Source organism: Panthera leo, chromosome A3 (assembly GCF_018350215.1).
Source record: "Panthera leo isolate Ple1 chromosome A3, P.leo_Ple1_pat1.1, whole genome shotgun sequence".
Taxonomy (NCBI): domain Eukaryota; kingdom Metazoa; phylum Chordata; class Mammalia; order Carnivora; family Felidae; genus Panthera; species Panthera leo.
This window is the reverse complement of record NC_056681.1, coordinates 15,835,139-15,860,340: the sequence shown is the minus strand read 5'-3', so window position 1 is coordinate 15,860,340 and position 25,202 is coordinate 15,835,139. Positions and strand designations below refer to the sequence as shown.

Genomic DNA, 25,202 nt, shown 5'->3' with positions numbered 1-25,202 from the left:
CATGACATCAGACAAATTTCTGCCCCTCTCTGAGCTCAGTTTTCCCACCATGAAGGGACTGGACTAGATTACAATGATATATTTGTTTTGTCTTTTTTGCCAGCTCTGGTACTGTTGCCTAAAATACTCTGTGTTAAGAATTCTTAGACTGTGTCTGGACTTGGCAGAAAAGGGTGCTATGATTGATTGGTGATGCCTGCCATGGTCCCAGGAAAGAGGGGCCTTAATTGATTGGTGATGTCTGCCAAGGTCCCAGGACTGGAGGCGATGGGCTTCTCGCCACTATCAGCCTATCCCCTAGAGACCCTCCAGCTGTGACATTTCATAGCCCATTTAGAGGAATCCCAGGTTGGGGAAAGAGAAGTCTGTGCTTGTCCTCAAGGGGGCAGGAAGGGATAAATCTTTAAGCCACTAGCTTCTCAAATCTGCCCCCCTGCAGCCCCCTTTGAGACATGGTAGCAGAATCCCTTCTCCATGGCAGAGAAGGACAGTATGTCCTTGCACTCCTATCCTTGGCTATTTTTAACTCCAAGGACAGGCTCAGGCAGAAGCTGAAATATAGAAGGGCTGCGGTGGGATACCCAGCCTCCTAAGGGAGGAGAAGCCACCGCCCTCCCATGGTTCCCAAGTTGCAGCATTGGTGGCCAAGTGAGAGTCAAAGCAGGCTGTCAAGGGACAGGAGAACACTCCTCGCCTTCCATGTAAGGGAGGCTCTGCCCCGCCCTGGTACAACCACAGACTCTCTGCCAGTCCCTATTCCACTACACCCTGTATGTGCTCATTCATGCATCCAGTCCACATACAGGAGCCAGGCTTCATACTAGCGCTGAGGACACAGCATGGAGCAAGGTGATGGAGGTCCTTGTCCACCAGGCCCTCCCGGTCTAGGGTGGAAGACAGAGCCTGGCATCGTAGCACAATTCTGTGGTTACAACTGAGGTGACTGCAAGGATGGGAACTACCTTGTGGTCACCTCCACACCTGTGAGCTCCTCAACTTCATCTTTCTATCCCTGGACCCTAAGACCTACTGTGGCACAGAGGAGGATTCAGAGAATATTTGTTGATTGAAAATATTACATAGGAGATATTTTCTGGAGTTTGAGGATCCTACAGGAGCCTGTCTCAGACTACATGAGATCAAATCATTCATTTATTCTATACCTCCAAGTACTTTTCTAAGCCCATCGAAATGTCAGGGACTGTCCTAGGCACTGGAGCTAGACAGAGCAGGGAACAACATAAGGAAAAACAACAGCCCTCCTGAGGCTCCAATCTAGGAGAGGAAAGGAGACACTAAACCACCCAAACATGTGAAGATAAAGAGGGTGTTAGAAGGTGATGAGTGGAGGTGGCTGACCCGGGAGGCCTCATCATGATACCTGGTTTAAGACCCAAAGAAGGTAAAGGAACAAGTCAGATGGATACCTGGAGAGAAAATGCTCCAAACACACACACTCTGAGGTGGACTTATGTCAGGCATGTCCCAAAAACAAGGAGACCAGAGCCGCTGGAGCAGAATGAGCAAGGGAGAGCGGTATGAGATGAAGTTTGAGACAATGTGGTGGGTGAGGAGGGACAGACTTTGGCAGACAGACACTGCTTACATCAAGCCTGGCATCCAGTGGATGGAAACAATGGGTGATGATGATGATGATGATGATGATGATGTTAGAAGCAGCCAGCATTCACGAGGCAATGATCACCAGGTGCTATGCTATACAATGAACATAGGTTCACTTACTTCCTACAGCAACACACGAAAGAGGCCCTATTTTATCCCCATTTTACAGATGGGGAAGCTAAAGTTCAGCAAGATTTATGCAGCTTGGAAATGGCAGGGTTGGGACAAAAATACTGGCAATCTGGGGCCAGAATCCTCTGTCTTCCCGAACATACCAGCCTTTTGCACAAGTACCATGAGTACAGTTTCTTTCCCTCTCCAAGTTCTTACATTTCTTGGACTCCTATGAATATCTTTTGAAAGTTGTTTACCTCTATTTTCAAAAAATCCTGGTTTTCTCCAGAAAAAAGTACAGATGCACAATGACACGACTTACACATAATTTCAAGAGGTTCAAGGTGAGGGGCGCCTGGGTGACTCAGTCAGTTAAGTGTCCGACTCTTGATTTCAGCTCCAGTCGTGATCTCACAGTTTCGTGGGTTTGAGCCCTGCGTCAGGCTCTGCACTGTGTCAGCATGGAGCCCACTTGGAATTTTTTTTTCTCTCTCTCTCTCTCTGCCCCCCTACCCCACTCATGCTTTCTCTCTCTCAAAATGGATAAACTTAAAAAAATAAAAAAACAGGTTCAAGGTGATAAACCTCTGCCCTGAAAGTAAGCGCATTTTAAACATTTGTAGCAAAAGCAGAATTGCCAGAGATGTCCAAAGAAGCAGGAGAACATGGGTTCCTCTTATAGGAGCCCAGGTAAAACTATTTCTCTTTGTCAAGAGCTTACCAGGAGTGAAGCACCTGTAGACTTGTTTTATCCCATGTAAGTCTCATGTAAACCCTGTGAGATGATTGTTATTATGCCCCCTTTACCAATGAGGAAATTGAAGCACAGAGAGGTTAAGTGACTTGCCCAAGAACACACAGCTGGTTTTTGACAGAGCTGGAATGTACCTCAGACCTAGCTGACCCCAGACCTCAGTCTCTACTCCAGATAGTCTCCATCTGGTGTCTCTAACTGCACCCCCTCATATTCCCAGAGAGGGGAAGAAACTTGCTCAAGGTGTCAGCTCAGCACATATAGAGCTGGGTCTAGGGCTGTGTTGCCCTAGTAATCGCTACCTACATGTGACCACTTAATTAAAACTTTTAGAAATTAAGAATTTGGTTCCTCAGTTGTACTAACTACATGTCAAGTGCTGAACAGCCACATGTAGCTAGTGCCTCCCATTTTGGGTAGTACAGATATAGAACATTTCCATCATCACAGACATTTCTACTGGACAGCACTGGTCTAGAACTCAGTCTCTTGACTCCTTACCCAGGATTTTTCCACTGTCAGAGGTTCCTAGAAATGAGATTTGCCTGATCGGTGAAGTGGATGGAAGGGGAGGCAGGAACAGGGCAGCTGAGGTTGTACAAGAAAGCAAGTGATCTCAGAGAAAGGCTCACAGGAGGGAAGCTTAGATCCACATCTAATATGGGATTAAAGACACGGAAGTCACTGGCGTGGGACCCACCTTGCCAGCAACAAACACACCTGTATGTCTGACTACAGGGGCCCTCTTCTAACTACAGAGTTTCTCATTTCTTGTTGATGTCTGTGGTTTCTTTCCCAGGAGACAGGGCCTTTCATCCAGATCAGGCTGAACGGCAGCCCCCTGGGAGAGAGAACTCAGTGCCTGAAATGCCTGCTCACCTTGCCGGGACAGCTCGGAGGCCGAGAGCAGGGGACACTCCGTAGCCGGCCAGGGCCAGCCTTGGACCCAACAAATGAGTCAGACCTGGACTCAGGGAAGCAATGCAGTGGGCACCGGGTAGTGACTCAGGGTGGAGTGGGGACTGCGGACAGTGGACAAGGTGTCGGCGGCACCGGAAGCTGCCAGAGCAAATCTGAAGACCCGAGCCCCGATCAGGCTGCGAATCCAACCCAGGAGAGCCGGCTGAGCAGCGAGGCCCTACAGTTCTCCCCAAGGACTCCTTTATCCCTGCAAGATGCTCAAAGGCACCGTAACTAGATTTTTCCAGTGGAATACTGTGGAGGAAGAAAATAAAAGACTACACAGCTGTCCCTAAACTGCCCAGAACCAGGGAAATCATGGGGGCTAAAGTGTGTGTGTGGTGGGGGGCACTTAACCCTGTGCACATTGTCTCTCTCCTCCCTCCTTCCTTCCCATAGGGTCTGATGCAAAAGCCTGCTGATGGTGGGAGAAAAAAGAATTAGCAGAAGACACAGATTAAATTCTTTTCCCGTCTCTTATCACCTGAGGAACTCCTCCAACCCTCTGAGCTTCATCTTCCTACCAGTAAAAGGTGGGCGATTTTACCACCTGCTCCAGCAACTTATTTGTAAGGTTCAGTAACACGAACCATACTGATGGTGACTGCCGTTTAGTGAGAACTTTTTCACCACGTACCACATCACCTACAGTAGGGCTGGGCACGTATCAAGCACTCTAAATGCTGAATGTAAATGTCTCACGTAATAACAGTAGTAATGATAATAATGATTATGATGATGATGATGAAGTAGGTGCCTTACTCCTGTCCTGAGCCCATATCACACATTACTCGATCCTTCCAATGACCTGATACTATATTATCATCTCCACTTAAGGGACGAGGACACTGAGACATGGAGAGATTCATTTGTTTAAGGACACATCCAGTAGGGTAGGACAAAAAAGAGGGAAGGTTTAAATGCAGGTCTCTCTGAATTTAAAATCTATGGAGGTTTTGCCTCTCAAATTAAATAAGTATTTTGCAGACAACAAAGGGCTGTACAAATTTGATTTTCAGTATCATCATTGTATTAGGATTAATGGTGAAGGTGACTCTGGGCACAAAGGAAGGACATTCTGCAGTCGAGCTGCCAGTCAATGGGAGGAACTGCCCTGAGGTTATGACTTCCCTCACTGTCATCCAAGGGAGACTGGACAGGGGGCCAAGGCAGTCCCCAGATGGAGACTAGATCAGTATGGCAAATCCTAAATGTGGTCGAACATCAGAATCACCTGGGGAGCTTCTGAAGCAATAGATTTCTGGGTCCTATCTGAAAGTTTTAGTTGAGTCTGGGTTGGAGCTCAAGATCCTGGCATCAGATGGAAAACACGTACCCAGCAGATTGGGAATCACTGGACTAGTGAAATGCTGAGTGCCCTCCTCACCCAAGGTCCTGGGATGCTAGAAGCCATGGGAGCCACCAAAGGAAGCTAGGATGTGCCCTGAAGAAGCATGCAATCGCTTAATAAGAACAACGAAACCTTGCTGGGCGCCAAGCACCTGTGTGGCCCCAGAGACCCGCCCCCCTCGCCCCGCCTCCTCCCAGGCCACCTCCTCCCAACTCCAGCATCCCATCCTCCAGGACACCTTTCCCCACTCCCAGAGCTAGGGACCCCTCTTTGGGCTTGCCAATGACAAGGTTTGTATTTGTGGCATCTGAGCCACCCCAGGCTGTGATGGGGCTGGTGGCTCACTCAAGTCCATGTGCCGGGCACCCGGGGCCTGGCCTGGGTGCTCACTGCACTCTTGCCGAGAGGCCCTTGCGCTGCTCCATGAAGGATGGGCAGAGGAGGCGGGGAGGAAAGCAACGGCGGCAGGAAGGAAGTAATCCAGGTCACCAGGTTGGGAGGAAACAGAACCTACAATTTCTCCCTGCCACTGTTCAGAAACGGCCTGGGCTATTTATAGCTCACAAGCCTTCTGCTTCTCGCATTTAAATGCGGGGCCAGGCACGGAATAAAATCCTGGGTAAGTCTGTCAGTTTTAAATTTATTTATTTATTTATCTTTTACAAGAACAAGAGCGAAAAGCAGGAACAGAAATGAACCGTGGCTATTAGGGTGAGCTGCCTTTGTGCTGTCCCTGGGCCGGCCTTGGCAAGTCTGTGGTCTACAGACGAATCATACGGTTCTAGACCTGATCCTAGAAATCAGAGTGTCCCTGTGGAGACCAGCCTGCGAAGGTCCTTTTAAGGTGATTTTTAAACAGTGGCTTCAGTTTACAAAAACACTACCACAGCATGACCCTGCCTTGGTTTAAACACACATTCCTGCACATACACATACACACACACGCACACGCGCACACAACTGGAGACAAACAGCCCCAATGGTTAAAACATTCTGCTTTTGGATGACAGAATCGGAGGCATCTTTATTTTCTTTTTGTGTGCTTTCTCTGCATGTTTCTCAAAATCTCCACCATGGGGACACATAGCACAGACTGAGGATGTTAGACCCAAGGAAACCGACCCTGCTGTTTGCTAGGTTGTGACCTTGGGGGGAGTCTGGGAATAGCAACAGGACTGAAGACTGTACAAGGTAACGCATGTAAAATCTTAGCACAGCAGCTGGAATGTGGTACGTGCTCGGAAATGTCAGCTAGTGTAACTGTACAAGTGTTTGTAACTAGTGAACGCACAATATTGTTTTAAAAAATTAAAATGCCAAGTGGTGACTCTACCACTCCCAGTGTAGCAGGAGCCCCGTGAAGGGACTGGGCCAGCCTGGGAGGGCTCAGAGGGCCAGGTCCCAAATCGTCCCAGCCAAAACCACAGCAAATGATTTTTCCACCTTTGCAAAGGATGGTGGCTGGGGGTGGGCAGTGAGTCCCGCCCCTCTCGGCAAGGGCCCAGGAGGCCTAAAGAGGACAACAGAGCTCTAGTCTCCACGAAGGGCCAGGGCACTAGAGCCTTTCTTAACCACTCACTTCTTTTCTGGCCCCACATCCTCCTGAGGCACCTACCTTCCCTACCCTACCTCCCCAACCCCCAGACATCAAGAAACCACAGGAAGCTCCTCCCTGACTACACAGCCTGGTAAACAGCTTCTCACACCCCCTGTTCAATGGGGTCACCCAGTTATCTGCTCTGCTCCTCTCTCCTTCTCGGCTGAGGGAGGCCCCTGTCCTACCTTCAAGTACCCAGCACACTGGAGCAAGGATCAGTAAATATGTTGGCTGCATATAGAATGCTTTCAAAAATCACAAAGGGCAGTGCAGAGCAGTGGTTAAGCTAACAGACTCACATGCCAGGCAGGCCTGTTTGACTTTACTACTGAATGACCTTGGGCCAAAGAAGAACCTATCTTCTCTGAGCCTCAGTTTCCTCATCAGTACAATGGGTATGACAATTTTGCCACCTTCATATTCTGATGTTTCAATAGGATAATCCAGGTAAACTGTTCAGAGTACCTGGCATGTATGAAAAAAAAATAAACATTTACCATCATGATGAGGGTGATTATTTTTTTAATGTTTATTTATTTTTGAAGAGAGAGAGACAGAGTGCAAGTGGGGGATGAGGCAGAGAGAAAGAGAGACACAGAATCTGAAGCAGGCTCCAGGCTCTGAGCTGACAGCACAGAGCCCAAGGTGGGGCTCAAACCCGCAAACTGTGAGAGATCATGACCTGAGCCAAAGTCAGATGCTCAACCAACTGAGCCACCCAGGCAACCCATGATGAGGATGATTATTAAAAATGAAAAATGAGGGGCTTCAGATCCTCTGTCCCCATGTCTCTGCCCCTCCCCTGCTTGTGTGCATGCTCTCTCTCGCTTAAAAAAAATAAATAAACTTTTTAAAAAATGTAAAATGACTTAATGATTATTTTGGGATCCCAGAGTGTCAGCACTTTCCCTCTGGTCTTGCCCATGGCTCCTCTCTGGTTCAGGTTCGTGGGGCCCTGGAGACTACTGGACAAGCATCTACCTGCACAAAAATGCCCAACTGAGGCTGGGCCCAGGAGAGAAATACAGCCCGTTTTCCCTTGCCAAGCGGGACACCAAGCTGGCACTGGAGAAGGAGGGGCCTTTTTCTAATTCATCCTTCCACAGGACATACCATTCCCTTTATTTTTTTAAGTTTATGTATTTATTTGGGCGGCAGGAAGGGGGCGGTGCGCAGAGAGAGAGGGAGAGGGAGAATTCCAGGCAGGCTCTGTGCTGTCAGTGCAGAGCCTGATGTGGAGCTTGAACTCACAAACCATGAGATCATGACCTGAGCTGAAACCAAGAGTTGGACGCTTAACCAACTGAGCCACCCAGGCGCCCCACCATTTCTTTATTCTATCACCCAGGGTGGGGGTGAGAGTGCCTTTCTCTAATATGCACAAAGGTACCTTGTAAGCCATGTGTACTGCAAATGGGACTATGAAGAGAAGGGCCATCCCTGGGCGGTTCTCACTCTTGGTTCAGAGAATGACACAAAGAAAGGGCCCCTAAAATTGTGGGGCCCAGGGCAAGAGTACAATGGAGGCCCTCATACTTGCTCTAAATATTTAAAAGTTATAAATTAGGCTATTGAATAAAATATGTTCTATCCTTCTGTTCTGACAAATATACCTCCATAATGACCTTGAAGGCCAGCACAGGTTCAAATTTAGAATCCACAGTGTTCCATGGCTGAATATGGAATGAGGAGAGAGCGGGTCCTCAGCTGAAGCCTGCCTCTTCCCTTCAGTCCCACCCCCACATATAAGGGGCCCACTTTGCACATCTGTGCTCTGCTCTCACTTCCACAAACAGCCACTTTGGAGCCACTTATGAGGACACCAGTGATGGGCAGAGTCCACCCTTGGGAGGATGGACCTAGGGAAGGGGTCTGCACAGACCCCATAAGGAGACTCAGGGCCATTTGGACAGAAAATTCAAGGGTCCCAAACACCCAGAATATGGCCTAGAGAGAGGGGCCCAGGGGGGCATATCCCCTTCATGCATAGACTCCCCATCCAGTGAGGAGGGCCACAGAGCTGCCTAGTAATGCTGCGGGCCCCAAACCAGGGCCCTGCTGGCCAGGTACAGAGGCAGTACAGCCCATGGTTCCACCAGCAGCCAGGTCCACCACTCACCACACGTCATGAGAAAACCTGCACGGCCTGATATGGGTCCATTCTTTGGGGGACTGTGGCCCGATTGGTACCAAACCCTTTCAAAAATCAATGAATTTGTCAGCTACTTGGGGTGGGGGGTGGTGAGGTGAACATGAGGCTTCTGTCACCTTTTTTCTCAGGCAAGGCCCAGATTTAGGGGTTTAAATTTCTGGAGCAGCCCCGGGTATCTGTAGGCCCTGTCCTACTTTGAGCTCTTTTTGGGCCTGGAGACATACAGACCCTATTCCCAATTCCTGGTCAGGGCTGGGGTTTCAGACAACCCTTCAAGTGCAACCATTACCCGAAACAGTGGTTTTCCTTTATTTTTTAATTTTTTTTTTTTTTTAAAGACATAGACATTCACCTCTGGAGAGAAATTACGGGTTTCAAGAGTTCTTGACAAAGAGCTTCATTCCAGAAATGTAAAGCCAGCATTTTAAATTTGGTTCTTATTCACTGCTGGGAAGTATTAGAACGAAGATTACAAATTTAATAATGTAACACGGCAGGAATTGGCCCGGCCTCATCTCCAGGAGAGTAATTTGTTCCTGCCTTCAAACTGGCACTTCCCAGCCTCCCAGCATCACCAGACCAGACTGGTGACACACTCCTGACTTTTTTGTGTCTTGCACTCTAGCCCACACAGCCAGCCGAGACACCCGAAGATCATCATCACCATGGTCTGAGGATTCAATGCTGGAATGGTCAGACCCATTTGGGGAAAGTCACTATAACCAAAAGGAGTCATCCCAGGGCCTCTTGGCTCCCACCTGCAGCCAGACAAGTCCTTGCAAACCCCAGATTTGAGTCTGTGGCTTCCCTTGAGAAACCCAACTGGGGCTCAACTGTCTGTAAGTCCAGGATTCTTGACTTTAAAGATCTAGTATGGTCTAGTCCTGCTACTTTGCCAACCACATGCTCCCTTCCCTGGGTTTTCAAAACACCATGTCCCCCTCCCACCACAGGGCCTTTGCACAGCTGCTAATAATAACATGAGCTAATATTTACAGAGCACTATGTGTCACACACTATGCTAAGGGCTAAGGGCTTGACAGATGTCCTCTCATTAATTCTCATTCCTACCCTGAGAGGTAGGTAGTATAGCCAAGTGGTTAAGTTCAGATTTTAGAGTCACACAGCTGGATATGAATCCTGCCTCTGACTCTGATGAGCTGTGTGATCTTGGGCAATGTACTTAATCTCTCTGTGCCTGTTTCCTCACCAATTAAACAGGCATATTGATAGTATCTACCTCACAGGGTAGTTGTAAGGCTTGAATAAATGAATGGAGGTGAAGTGTCAGAATGTGATGGGCGCTGCGTGTAAATCATCACTATATTCTTCCCATTTTACAGAGAGGGAAGGAGAAGCACCATGTGATTAAATGACATGGTTAAGGTCACACAACTACCAGTGGGGATAGGTCTTCAGACTAAAGCTCTCAATTTTCACCATGACATATCCATTGTAGAAAATTTGGAAACTACAAAAAAAAAAAAAAAAAAAGACCAAACTACCCATAATTCTGCCATGTTGTAGCAATTACAGTTAATATCTCCCATTTATGTAGCAAAGAGGAGAAAAGGGGAGACAGCCATACAAACTGAGAGAATCAAGGATTCGACCCCTTACTCCCTTAGCTGACTTCCAAGTCTGTCCTCTCTGCATATGGATGGCATCCTGTCTTGGGTCCCCCTTCCCCTACTTGGCCAACTCATCCCTCAGATCTCAGCTTAGCTGGCCCCTTCCCTGCACCCCCCAACCCAGGGCAGGTCAGTTCTCCCAGCCAGAGCCTTTCCTGGCCCCCCCCCCACTTGTCCCGTATGGCACTTACCACAGTAGTGAACAAATTATTAGTTATTCCTTTGGGTAATCTAATGCCTAGCCCCTCCACCCACCAGACAGTAAATTCCATGAGAGTTTAAGGGACAGATTAAGACTGGGTTTTTCTTGGGTCATCAGCACCTAGGACAGGGCCTTGCCAACAGCAACTACTGGCAGAAAAGAGGGAGAAACGGAGGTGGTAGGGAGCATAGGAGGGAGGGAGGGGTTTGGGATTCAGCTCCACCTTTCCCAAATCAATGCCCCTGAGGTGGGATACAGACAGGGAATCACACAGTCCTTGATCCAGAGGAGCTCTTGGTGTGGCAGTAGAAAAATGACAGAAACCACATTCTGCAACCGCCTGTGAGAGAGAAAAGTGCTGTGATTGCCCAGGAGGAGCGATCAACTCCCTGTGAGAAAAGAGAAGTGTACTTCCTGGAGGCGGTGGCATTGGAGCCCTGAAGGAGGAGGGGGAAGGCATCCCAGAAAAGGAAACTGCTGAAGCAGAGGCATGGAGGTAGAAAACGCAAACTAGACTGCCAAGAATGGAGGAGCAAGTTTTTGCCTAAAAGTAACAAATGGCTGGAAAGCCTGGAAATAAGAAGTTAAAAAATAATCTGTCCCCCCCCCCCAAAATGTGTTTTCCTGTTCACGCTGCCATTCTCTTTCCAGTACACTCTTCCAAGCACAGCCATCCCCCAAAACTGGCATAAGCGATGTTGTTGGTCCCCTGTCCTGGATCTTTACTACCGTCAGTGACCACTGGCCTGACTTCCTGTTGCCAGAAACTAGACTTTGTAGCTTGAGGGCTACCACCTGTGGCAGGCGGGAAAGGACAGCAACAAATACTCCCCAGCCCAACCCCCACGGCCTTCAACCACTGACTGACAGCAATTGCTGTATACATACCCCAGCTCCCTCCCCCCTGGGTGGGATAACCGGGGTGCCTGTTCTACTCCAGGGGTCTGCAAACTACCACCCAGGAGTTAAACTAGCTCACTGCTTATTGTTGTAAATAAAGTTTTATTAGAACACAGCCTCACTCATCCATTTACATATTCTCTCTGGCTGCTTTCGAGCTCCAACTGTGTAACAGCAGTGGTAAGAGACACCTTATGGTCCACAAAGACTAAAATAACCACTGTCTGTCCCTTTATACAATCTTCCAGAAGCCCCCAGCAAGACTTAACCCTGCTTGCCCTCAGTCAGGGGCTGATATCACTTCGTTCCCTAACTCACTTTCTCTCACACCTCTCCTGAAGTTTTCAGTGATCACCTCTGTGAACCACACAAACTGTGTACAATTGCTATGCGACTGTTTGACTCCTAAAAATGGCAATTTCATGTGGTCCATCCTAATACTTACTCAAAGCCTTGTTTCAGGAACTGCTTCTGGGGGAACCCAAACCTGGACAGCAGGGTGTCACTGTGCCCATTTGCAGGCCTTAATGTGAGACTATTCCCTGCACACACACTGCAGAGGTCAGCTCTGGTTTTGAACTCCCCACCCCCACCCCAGTCAAAACCTTGCCAAGTCCTTGCTATGTGCAGTATTATTAGAATACCTTCAGAGTTACCTGTGGCTTACAGCCATGGACTTGTTCATCCAAAGAGGAAAGCAAGGCTCAAAGAGGAGCCCATGGTCATTCAATCGGCAAACTGGCAGAAATGGGGTCTCAAATCCAGGGCTCATTCCATGACAAATCGGCTATCCCTTAACCCTTCTCTTCAGGCAGCCTATTGGGGCCTTTGCCCACCTCTCTGGAAACAGGGTCAATTTTCCAAGAAGATCAGGTGAATTCAAACAGGCAAAAATGTTCTGCCAAACCCAAAGGGCTTGAACATCAAGACAGACACCCTTCAGAGAGGTACTTAGAAGCCCACTAAGAAGCATGAAACATACAAATACATTCACGAAAAAAATGAAATGCAGTACAGAATGTTGGAAAAGACCGTATGTGCTAGAGGCAGACCTGGATTTGAAGCCCTGTCCTACCCTTCACTAGCTGTGTGACCGTGGCCAAGTCAAGAGTCCATCCAGATCCTTGATTCTTCCAGCCCACCTACCATGATCATCGTACACACCTTGTGGGGCTGTGGAGAGGGTGACCTGAATTAGGGGTGGACACTGCTCAGCCAGAAGTTTCCAGACGGTCAGCGGGTGGATCCAGCCTAGCCAGATCACCTTCACCAAGCAGGACAGCCATCCCATAGCTGCTGTGAGCAGCTGCAGGTCCTGGCTCACAGCTGCCCTTTCTTTGGAGAACGGCCCTTAGCCAATGGGAGCTGCCTTGCCCCAAGAGTTATGTCCTGACCTTTGGGGACTGCCCACAGCCAATGACCGACTGATATGGGAGTGCAGGAGGCCGGTCAACTCTGCAATGCCACCTGCTCCCTAGAGCTTCCCGCAAATCAGGCTGAGGCTAGCCCACAGCTGAGTGCCCACCTTTAGCTGCCTCTTTTCCTGCCCATCGTGCATCCCTCTAATAGGCCTCCCCTGAAAGGACTGCACAGCACATCACCTGCACAAGAGCCCAAGTCTCAGGCCCAGCAACAGGAAGGAAGAGTTCTTCCCTCCCCTGCATTCTTTTCAACGTGAAGACTCCTGGGAGGAGCCTAAGAACACTCCGCAGGCTCATTTCTCCGGGGCTAGTGGCACCCACTTGATTCCCAACAGGGCCAAACTTCCCGGTGTGGGGGTCCCTCTCCCAGAACTGAGCACACCCAACAGAGGCTGGGCAGAAGTGGCAGGTTCCGGGGGCCAGATGGCTTGGGATGGGTTGGTCCTGGCCTGGGGCCCAGAGGCGCCTGGTTCAGTCTTGATGTTGGGCCCAGGCAGATGAAAGATGTTTCTTGAGACACTTGCTGAGGAACTAATTAATTTCCATTACAGGCCCCAATTAGTGACACATCCTCCCACCCACTCCCCAGGCAACTCCAGGCAGCAATTCCCAGGGACACTGAGTGTTGGAGATGCAGGGTGAGGACTTAAAGCTTCAGGTGCAGACAGGGTCCACAGTGGCCACTTGGGGCACCTCACAGGAGAGGAAAAGGCCCTGGCTGGGAATCCAAAAACATCAGCTCTATTCCTGGCTTTGCCACAGACCTGCTGTGAGGCTTTGGCCAAACCAGGCGATCCTTCTCTGGGCCTCAATGAAGACGAGCAGATGACCTCAGAGAGACTCCCAGCTTGGAGGCTCCAAGATAGTAATAGCTTACACTCTTGACACACTTTTGCTGTGTGTGGGCTCTCTACAAAGCACTTTACAAATACTTACTCATTTGATCCTCATCATACCTTCAGGGAAGGGAGGAGCTATTATTAACCCCTTTTATGGTTAAGGAAACTGAGGCTCAGAGAAGTAACTTGCTCAAGGTCACACAGCCAATAAGCAGCAAAGCCAGTATTCAAACCCAGGCCATCTGGCTGCAGAGTCTGCATCATAAACCCCACCAAGCTACACTGCCTAGTCTGACTACTCTCAAACCTTCACAGTGCCTGACGCAGAGCTAACCACCACCATAAGTGCTTAATAAGAATCCGCTAACTGGATGGGGCGCCTGGCTCAGTAGGTTAAGCGTCTGACTTCAGCTGAGGTCACGATCTCACAGTTTGTGAGTTTGAGCCCCACTTCAGGCTCTGTGCAGACAGTTCAGAGCCTGAATCCTGCTTCAGATTCTGTATCTCCCTCTCTCTCTGCCCGCCTCCCCCCCCCCCCAGCTTGTGCTCTGTGTGTGTCTCTCTCTCAAAAATAAATAAACATTTAAAAAAAGATAAGAATCTGCTAACTGGAAAATAAAGAAGAAGCTGGCAGCCTAAAAGACCACAATGGTATTAGGAGTAGGACTGGGTGGCTGAGGTGGGAGGGATGGAGACGGATGCTTCCTTGCGTGTCATTGGTGAGGTCTGGCTTTTTCACTGTAACATATCATCGGTAACAGCAGAAAGAGCTGGAAACAGTGTTTGTCCTGGGGATGGGGCAGGAGAGTCAGAAGATGGAGGCATCCAGAACAGTTTTCATTGGATACTTTGCGTGCTTTTAAAATGCTGCACCATCTAGGGGCGCCTGGGTGGCTCAGTCAGTTAAGCATCTGACTTGGTTTCGGCTCATGTCAAGATCTCACGGTTTGTGAGTTTGAGTCCCACATCGGGCTCTGTGCTGACAGCTCAGAGCCTACTTGCGATTCTCTTTCTGCCTCTCTCTGCCCCTCCAGCACTGACTCTCTCTCTCTCTCTCTCTCTCTCTCTCTCTCTCTCTCTCACACACACACACACACACACACTCTCTCTCTCTCTCTCTCTCTGAAAAATAAACAAAAAAAATTTTTAATGCCGCACCATCTGCATTTATTGCCTACTCCAAATAGCACTTAATCTTTTCAAAATTATTCAATGACCAATCAGCCAAGGACCAGCTAGAGAGAAATGGTGCCAGGTGGGATACTCTGGGGATAAAAATGACCACAGAGGGGCTGAGCAGGGTCGGAATGCAAAGGAGGAGATGGGGGGGCGGGGGGAGGATCTGGACAAGTGTCCTCTGTTTTCTGGAAGACTCTGGTTGTGCCTAAACAGACCCTCCTTCTGCAGATGGGCATTCTGAGGCCCAAAAGACAAAGGGAAGTGGTTGTAGAAGATGCTGAAATTCAGCGGCTGAACGGAGACCTCTTCCCTGATTCCTCGTGCAGCCTCTTGGGCTCCACTCAGCACACAGCGAACGCCGGCAAACCAGAGCAGAGCCACGAGTCCCAACCCCGGGTGTGAGGCCCCACCCCCCCATCCCGCCCGTCCTGCACCCAGGCAGTCTACCGTAGCTGGAAAGGCAGTAGCTTCCATCTCCCGGATGCCCTATGGGTAGTACGTACGTTACCTCTAAGTCTCACGAGGTAGGAGTTATTCACTCCATTTTGCAAAAGATGAGGCTGCACATAAGAGTTACATATCGTAGTCAAGAGACACAGCCGGTACATGGCAGAGACTCAAAGCCAAAGCCCGTCCTCCTTTCCGTCCCTGAGCCCCCTCTCCCGGAGACTCCTTCCTATCAGTTTCAGACAAGTCCCACCTGGAAACTATTTGTAAATGCCTTGGTCTTCAGACTCCGAGTTTTATGGGACCGGGTGGGAATCTTATCACATCATAAGCTTTGTCCCCCACTACCTCCAACCTGAGCTAAATCTCAACCTTCCTCAGAAAATTACCAGAGACCCTTTTCTTAGACACATCTAAATTAACTGACTCAGTAAATTCCCTTGGTAGCATTTCCCAGCATTTTGCCCCTCAACATTGATGATTCCTTTGATTTACTTTTTCCCAGCAGAGGCTTGTCCTCAAATGAACCTGCCGGTTTTAAGACATAGCCCTGCCTTTCTCCAATTCAGGAAAGGGACTGTGTCCTGTTCCCTCTGGTAAAGGCACTAGACTTGAACCCCTCAGAATCCCCAGAACTGAATCCAATATCCCACAAAACGATATTAAGGCCCAATGTGTTATTCACATTGACTCATTTATCATTTATACAGATGACTTCCAAAGGGATTTATGGGGTCCCACACGTTAAACCAGTACAAAGCAGGGCAGCATCTGAGGCTCATTTGATCTGAGACCATGTGCTGGAGACAGGAACGCCCGAAGACTATTCCCAGCTACTGAATTTGGTACCCAATGTCCCAGCATCTAAGACACAGGTAGCCAGGAGACATCCTATGTTAAGAACCCTTCATTTCTCTCCAGCTTTTTTCTCTAACCCAGTAGTTCCCAAGGCAGGGTCCCTGGACTAGCAGCATTGGTATCAGCATCATCTGGGAACTTGGTAGAAATGAAGAGTCTCAGCTTCTACTCCAGGCTGAATGAGACACGCTGGGGTGGCACCCAGCAATCTGAGTTTTAACAAGCCCCTTAGGTGACCGTGACCCACTGAAACGGACAGGACTAGCCACAACTGCAGCAGCTACCCCTAAGAGAGCATCTATTATGAGCTCAGCATGGAACACACGATCTCATTCATCCCTATAACCGAGGAAACCTTCATTCCACATGCCCATTCTGGACTAGGTGCATCCTGGGCATCACACCACTTATTCCTCATGATAACCCTTTGAAGAACTTACTATTCCCCCATTGTACAGATGAGGAAATGGAGCCCTAGAGAGCTGAAGCCACTTGCCCAAAGTCACACAATTTAGAAGTGGCAGAAGCAGGATGAAAATTCAGGTCTGTTGGATTCCAAAGCCATGTTCTCTCTGTCGCAAAACAGAAGCTCCCTGGGGTCTTTCACGGCTACATCAGCCTGAGGAGCTATGAAGCTGGGTCAGGTAAGACTCAAGGAGGGGAGGTGGGCATGCAAGGGAGGGCGGAGCAGGAGCCCTGCCCAGACTCCACAGTGCCCTCCAGCTACAATGTGAAACGAAGCCACGCGATGCATTTAAAGGCACAGCCACCTATGTCTAAGGAATAAAATAGGGATTCAGGAGGCATGAGTTCTTGGCTTCTCTCCCTGACTTTACACAGATGGAGGGCCTTTTCTCTTCCCCCTCTGGACCCGGTTTCCCCACCTGATACTCTTTACTGTCTGCAAGGTTGAGCGATCTGTCCCCAGCTTACTTCTCTGACCTTGTGTCCCCTCATCCATTCTATGAAACCACACTTTTTGTTCCATAAACACCCAAGCTCACATTGACCTCAGGGCCTTTGCACCAGTGGTTGTCTCTGCCTAGATCACTCTACGCTCTCAGATTCCCACTGCTGGCTCTTCATCATTTAGGCCGCAACTCAAATGTCACTTCCTCAGTGAGTCTTCCCTGACTACCTTACTTATTGTTATCTTCTATCCCATCAGTTTTTTTTTTTTTTTCATTTCACTTAACACAATCTGAAATTACTTATATTTTAATTGCTTCCTGTTTATTGTCTGTTTCCCCCACCCCAGAACATAACTCCATGAGAGCAGAAACCATGTCTGCCTTGTTCCCTCATATGTCCTCAGCACTTAGCATACTGTTTGGCACTGAGCAGCTAGTTAAATATTAGTTGAATAAGTAAATGCCAAAGAAGAAAACCTGGACTCAGAGGCCAGAGCCCTGGACATGTGACTCTGGCAAGCCATTCTGCCTCTCTGAGCCTCAGTTTCCTTCCCTGCCTAATGAGGGAAGGACTAGATGCTCTCCAAGGTCCCTTCTAAGAGTGCCAGTCTTGGGAGGCCAGGCCTAGAAGCCACCCAGCTGGTCCATCCAGAAGCAGCAGCTGGCCGGGGTCCTGCAGCAGCTGCCCCCTCCTCACCCCCACCAGGTCCCTACCCAGGCACGCAGTCACCTCACTCCCCCATCGCAGAAACTGTTAATGAAGTGCGCACTGCTAAATGCAGTTACAATTACGGGGGCTAAGAATAAGGCACTGACATCAGCCACGTCAGTTTCCGAGTGAATCAGAAAGGGAGGAGGGAGGAAGGAGAAAGGGGAGGGGGGATGGCGCTCTAGAGCTGTCAAGTAGAAATAGCACAGCGTTAAATATAATCCAGCCCTGGCCTACATCGGTCTGGAGAGGCAGGTGACGGCTCGGCCCCCAGGGCCAGGGCAGACAACTGGATTCTTCAAGGAGGCCAGGCACAGCCCCGTGATGGGGATCATCCAGGAAATGATGGCCAGAAAGGCAATCCAGTGGACTGGAGTGGGATGGCAGATGCTGGAGGGGCATATCTGAATCTGAACAGGACTCCACACCCCAGCCTCTGTCACTTGCTGTTTTGTTAGCACGAGCACAGCCCCCAGGGCATACACAGCCCTCTCCCACCTGGAATCTCATTTCATGCCAAGAGGCAGAGGGTGGCCTCTGGAGTCAAACACATCTCAGTTTGTGAATCACCACTGTGCAACCCAAGAAAGTCATTAAACTACTCTAAGCCGCTTGGCTTTTCCCCATCAGCAAAATGGGTACATCTGTAACAGTAGCTACCCTTCTGGTTGCTATAGAATCCGGTAAGATCAGGGAAAGCACGGAGCACAGCCAAGCAAGACTTTCAATCATTTTATTTTTATAACCCTAAGAGATGCTAGACAGGATATTTAACCCTTTTTCCAGAAGAGGAAACCGAGGCTCAGGAAGGTTAAAGGACCTGCCTGAGGCCCCAGAGCCATAGTGGAGTCCAATGCTAGCCCCATGGAGTAACTGGCAGGGGAGACAGTGGATTGCAATGTGGTCACTCCAGGTGACTGGCGGGGAGGCGGGGGGGGGGGGGGGGGGGTTGCCGCACTGGAGATCTGACAGTAAGACGGGGGTGACAGTAAGACAGGGAGATTGCAAGTAGCCCTGGAACAGGGTGGGGGGCACAGGTTACAGCGCAGGACGTGTTTGCGCCCTTTTGAGCACATCGCCCAGACTGGCACCTCTCCAGCAATTCTTAAAAGAAACGCTGAAGCGATGGTTGTCAAAGCCAAAATGAAAAGAGGAGGCAAAGTAAAAGGCCCAGAGCCTGGAGAGGTCAGCTGACACGGAGGCGCTCTCACACTCCCGCTCTCCTCCACACCTCCACCCCGCCCTCACTCAGCCTGCCAGGAGGACGGGTGGGGAGGGAGGCAGAGCGCCACCTGCAGAGGGAGCCGAGGTGGATGGAGCCCTTCTTCCCGCTTCCCGCTTCCCACCAAACAGAGCCAGACAGGCCTCTGGCAACTGCAAACTCAAGGAAGCAGGAGCCATGAGTCTGGCTGCTTGGGGACAGGGAAGGGGGGTGTCTGAGGGAGAGGGATTTAAGGAAAGAGCTCTCAAGGCATCGAGGCAGTTCTGCAGGGCAATGATCTGGGTAGTGGGGGAAGGAGTGAATCCCCATGCACCCGACTCTTCTGAGATGCTTCTTTCAGGATAATTTGACTCAGATAAAGTAGTTTGGGTCCATACTCTCACCCCACCCTGTGACATGAACGATGGAAAAAAAATTGGTTCAATTCTTTACCAGGCCTCAGTTACCCAAATCTGGAAGAGTTCTGCACATCTCCCCAAACACACAGAAGATTACAGCACTTGGTGGTAAATTGAGGGAGGGGACTGAGGGGGACAGAAAGTGGCCTGCCCTAGAAAAAAGGGTGGGAGTGGAGGCTTCAAAACCTCAGCCTCACACCTCAAGTGGACCTGATCCCGAAGGATATTTTAAGGCGTCTCCCTCACCTTTCCCCCTTATCCACTCAGTCCTAGTCCTGCTCTGAGGCTGAAGCACTGTGTTCCCACCCACCAACTCAGAGGGAAGGGGTGGGACAGCAGGACGTTTTGTTTCTCAGGGAAAGCTCAGGTCAAATTTCAAGGACAAAAGTTAGCACTTGGTCTGGGAAAGAAAACTCTGCCAAATGGAGTAGACTGGGGGTGGGGAAGGAGGTCCAGTGCTGTCCTTCCAGGTGCCTGGGGTGGGGGCAAGAATGAGAGCTCTAACTCCCCCTGCCGGGATCTGTCTGGCAGGATACAGGCATCTCCGCCCCACAATCCAGGAGAAGAAACTCAGACAAACCCCTCTATTTCCCCCTCTCCAAAAACAACGGGAGTGGGCTTTGGTACTAGTTTGTGGGACCCATCCACCATGCCGCCCCACCCACCAGATTTGGCCTGAGCGGAAGAAGGCGGTGCAGTGAAGGGCTTTGCAGCCCAGAGATGTGGCCCTAACCGCTAAGCGAGGGACTGGTAGCCGGCCGGTGTTGCCATGGCAACTTTCTCCAGTGCTGGATCGAAGCATCCTATGGGCAAATCAGAGCTGGCTGCTCCCGCTTCTCCGCCCTTCTCCCAGGCCAGGGAGAATTGGATGCCGAACCCACTTGGTCAGACTCACGGACACCATCCTCAATTCCAGACCCTGATGTTAACAACCGCCTTTGGTATTTATTGTAAAGTGGAGATACCCTTACTCCCCAGCAGTGCCCCAATGCACCGTAGCAAGGCTAAGACAATAGATGTGAAGAAAATTAACTGTTAAGGAAGAACGGGGAAACAGGGAGCTGGACTGCTCCCCACCCTCTTGTTCCACAAGCAAGTCCCCCAAATCCCCATCTTTAAACCGCTGCCAAGAAAGAGGGCCCAACTCTGCCTTAATAGCTTTCACAATGCAATTAAATTAGCTTACAAAAATTATGAAAGCTAACATTTTGAGAATCCCACAGATGCTAGTTTACAGTCATGCTCAGAAACAAATCTTATTTGATAATTTGATAATAGCTAACAGGTATTGCGAGCCTACCCGGTGCGAGATACTGTACTAAGCCCTTTGCATGGCAAAAACAATGTAATAATCAAAAGCATAGATGTTTCAGTCAGATTGCTCAAGTTCAAATCCTAACTCCCTCACTTCTTGGCTGAGTGACCTTGAACAAGTACTCTCTGTACCTCAGTTTTCTTATCTGATAATGGGGATGTTAAATGTTAATTTTATAGGGTTGCTATGACAAAAGAATTAAAATAATATATTTAAAATGTGTAGGAGGATGCCTATCAAAAGGTAATAATTTAAAAAATGTTGACCCTATGCAGTCCACACTATTACTTTCTCCCTCATTCAGATGAAAAAGCTGAGGTCATGTATCTAACTCCCCAATTACAAACCCAGAGCCAGCGAGGCTGAGCAATGAAGGTATGTACAGGAAAATGCCCCCCCAGTCCATGTCTCTCTAAAGCCCCCAGCATCTTTGGAAAAGGGACAAAAGCAGCATAAGAAATGAGTTCAGAGTGCAAGGTTGGGGCAGAGATGCTCCTTGGGAAGAATTCTAGGAATCTACAATGACCAGCATCCTGAGCTTTAGGGTGGCTAGAACAGGGTGGGAGGAAGGAGCAGCTTCCTATGCTCACAAAATGTCCAAGGCTCCCAAGCCCGATGCAGGAAAATACTCTGGCCCAGTTAAGACTAATGAAATAGACTTCTCCTCACACAGTTTCTCAGGTAACCAGCTGAAGGTGCAGGTGAACCCTGAAGATGGCTCTGGCTCAACCTGGGTGATGGACACGATGCATTCAATAGGATTTGGAAGCAGCATCAAAGAGGAGGCATCTAGATGAGCCAGAAGCCATCAGGGACACACCTCTAAGCCATCAGACAGCCCTGCATTCATGGGCCAGGGGAGGAGGGATCAGGGCAGTGGAAGGCAGAGGGAAGCCAGTTCTGATAGCCCTCCTACTGAAGCAGTCTCTGTCTAGCATGTGATAGATTATTCAAACTGCTTTTAGAAATTAGTTCAGCACGGTGCTGTTCTAAAAGAATAAATCCAAAAGGCTTTTTTTAGGAGAAAATTAATGACTTTGAGAAGAACAAGAGAAATTAAGCACCAAGACAATGTTTCCTACTTCCGATTTTTACCACACACTCATTAGTCTTCCGGAAATGAAACTTGACTTTCTCCCTCCCCCTCCCAAACTCAAAGCATCCCTTAAGATGAGCAGACAATGAGCCCAAGATGCCCAAACCAAACTCTTGGCTGGCAGCCGTTCCCTGGGGCCTCCTCACCTGGGAACCATTTTCTACACAGTTAGATTTAGTTTTTTAAAAAATCCTCTTTCAGACAGAGGGCTAATAGTTTACTGGAAAGAGAACTGGAAACCTGATTTTAGTCTCAGCTCTATGCCTACCTCATTGGATGACCTTGGGTTACACACACACACACACACACACACACACACACATATACACTCATCCACTTGAGCTCAAAAAGGGGTTGGACAGGATGATTTCGAGGTCTCTTCCGAGTCCAAGACAAGAATTTGAAGAAACTTGCTGGAAAAAACATCAGGTAGGATCTTTAAAAAAAAAAAAAATCTCTATTATAACATCAAGGACTCTATTCTGACTTAAGCGAAATCGGAACAACTTGCCTGCAACCAGCAATCATAACCAAGGCGTCTGACCCATGACATGGGATATGACTTAGGAGAAAAACCTAACTGTCCCTGCCATTGTCCCTGTCCCTGCACCTCCAAACCCATGCTCCTGCCCAACCTGCCTCTTGAGACCAGGTAGCCTATTGAACTTCAGGAGAGTCCTTGACCATTAAGTGAAAGGTGGAAGCATCATCTCACTTCTGCTGGTGGGGATCCCTCTCCCAGCCCTCATGCTAACCTCATTTCCTTCAGTGGAGGCCACTGTGTTGCACAGCCCCTCCATACCTCCTTACCTGGCCAGAATAATGACCTCCCTCAGCTACATCAAGGGATAAGTTAATCCTCTGAGCCTCGGTTATTTTTTCCCATAAAATGGTGATTCTGTACAATGGTTTTGCAATAACCGTCTTTACCCTACTCCCAACTCTAGGTCTGTGGGGACTCTGTCTCACACACACCCCCTCCCCCATCCATTCACTTGGCCAACAAATTCTTCTGGAGAACCTTTTCTCCACCTGCCTCTTGCTCCAGCAGGAGGACATGAGCACCCATTACCCACGGCTCCATCCCATGTCTCACCAGATAACTCGGTGACCAGACAAGGGTCTCTGCAAGCAGGGAATCTTAAGCAGGACCCATAAACTCCCTAACACTGCAGACAAAATTTTGAGGATGGTTCGTATGTGTATTTTTTGAAGAGACAGTTCATATTTTCATCAGCTTCTCAAAAGTGTCCGTGAAACCATTTTGCTACTCCCCACCACCTACACCCCTCTCGTTTTTGTCCTCTCACTGAACTCACTCTCAGATGTTCAGCTTCTGTTACATCAGATTTTCAGAAAACATTTTTAACTGCACCCCGTGTCTGAGGGACTGCCATCCCATTTTACAGATGGGGATATGGAGGCTAGGAGTGACATGACTTGCCCAAGGTCACAGCTAATAAGCTGAGAAGCAAGACTGGAACCTGATGCCGACTCCCAATCTGGCACTCTTTGGGGAACTCTCACCCAAGCCCTCTAGTTGCCCCACCTGTTGGTGGATTCGCTACTTCACCGCGGAAACAGATCCGGAGCCCTCACGTTCCCTCTTCCCGATCCCAGGGCCCCAAAGAGCAGGTTTCCCTACATTTCCCCGCCCCTCGGGCTCTGGCTGAGGCTGCGCGCAGGCCCGGGAGCGCGAGGTTCGGGCCGCCGGATGGTGACCGGGTTCAGCCCACCCAAAGGGGCTACTCCAGGGACAAGAGCACCCAGGGGCCGGGCACACTCCGGAGGGTGCGCAGGTGAGGAGTTGGCGCCGCCCTACGTCTCCTTCCAGGACGAGCGGGGAGGGAAGGCCGCACCCGGCCAGTCTTCCCGCGGCCCGCCCCAGTCTGATAGGAACCAGGAGTCCGGAGCCCCAGCTTCTGGGGGAAGAAGAGGAGAGACAAATGGGGACGCTCAAGGCCTTGGGCGCAGGGCGGGGGTCTTGGCCAGGGAGCCTCTGGATGCAGGCAAGACAAAGATGGAGAAGTAAGGTCTGCGCGCCACCTCCAACGGCGGGGGGCGCGTCAGAGCCCCAGGGGTGAGGCTGCCAAAGCCCCGGGGCTCGAGGAGTGGGCACCACAGGCGGGAGGCTCAGGGAGGGCGGCAGGTCGGATCCAGGGACAAGACAGGGGGCATCCGGCAGGCTCGGGTGAGTAAAGAGAGCTGGTCCGGGCGACCCCACGGGCCCACCTGCGGGAAAGGGGTGAATGCAGAGGAGCTCGGGGTCCCTGGGGACAGCTGGAGGCTAGAAGGCACCGCAGCTCTAGACCTTGAGGCCTCGTGGGTGGGGGCGTATCCCGAGCGGGACTGCCAATGGGGTGGAGAGAGTGGCCCCCTCTTAGGGCGCACCCGGTCGGGCAGGGGGCCTCCGGCCCCGGCTCCCGGGACCACCTCCGCCCCCGCCCCCCCACACACACCGCCCCGGGGATCGGGGGCGGGCGGCGCGCTTACCCGCGTCCTCGTCGTCGAAGGAGTTCATGCACGGGAAGTAGATGGCGAGCGCCTCGAAGGAGGCGGACAGGCTGAGGCGGCTCTGCGAGCGCTCCATGCCGGCGCCGGCGCCCGGAGCCTCGGCCGCGGCGGCGGCGGCGGCGGCGGGCGGCTTGGGCAGCTTGGCCGCCCCATTCTTAACGCGGAGTACGGCGCGCGGCGTGGTGGCGGCGGCCCGGGGCTAGGCCGGGGCTCCGCGGCGGGGCTGGCGGGCGCGGCGGGGCCGGCGGGCGGCGGGCGGGCCGGGAGCGGGCGGCGCGCGGAGCCCGAGGCGCGCTGTGCTCCCGGCGGCGGCGGCGGCGGCGGCGGTGGCGGTGGTGGCGGCGGCGGCGGCGGCGACGGAGGTGGCGGCGCAGCGCTCTGGCCCGCGGCGCCCCCAGCCGGCCGCGCGGGGCGGGCTCGGAGCGGCCGCCGCAGCCAATCGGCGCCGCCCGGGGGAGGGGGCGCCGCGCGCGGGGGCGTGGGAGCCTGGAGGGCGCGGGTGGGGCCCCTCCTCGCCGCCCCCAGCCCGGCAGGTGTGCGCGCCCCGCGAGAGGAGCGGAAGGGAAGGGTTGCGCCCCAGTCCCGGGGCCGTGCCCACCCCCCCCCCCCACTCTGTCCCAACCCCACGTTCAGCCCTCAGACTCGCCCAGGATGCAGGCGTCCAGTCACCTACCGACAGAGGCCTCACCCGGGGCACACACAGGCTCAGAGGGGACACACTCAGAGCCACCGGCGCACAGCGCTCAGCCTCCCACGGAGACCCTCAGATTAACACATGAACCCGCAGAGGAGCTCAGACAGGCTCCCACACGACTGCATTCACTGTGCGAGCTACACCACAGACACCCTCAGACTCATACACACACCCAGGCAGGTGCTCCCACAGACTCGCTCACTCACTCATAGAGACACTTGCGGAATCAATCCACAGACACCCTCAGACAGACTCCAGAGACCCACACAGGTAGATATACCTACAGACACCCTCAGACTCTCACACAAGACCTGC

The 25,202-nt window shown here is 50.9% G+C and overlaps 1 protein-coding gene across 2 annotated transcripts in view; it reads right to left on the bottom strand.

The window, feature by feature from the left end:
- RIMS4 (regulating synaptic membrane exocytosis 4) overlaps nt 1-24,323 on the bottom strand; it is a 61,349-nt gene extending 37,026 nt beyond the window's left edge. For both annotated transcript variants that reach the window (XM_042930872.1, XM_042930873.1), the window contains exon 1: nt 24,173-24,323. In XM_042930872.1, coding sequence (XP_042786806.1) covers nt 24,173-24,269 — 97 coding nt within the window. In that variant the 5' untranslated portion in view covers nt 24,270-24,323. The remainder of the gene's footprint in view (nt 1-24,172) is intronic.
- Between the last annotated feature and the right edge of the window lie 879 nt (nt 24,324-25,202).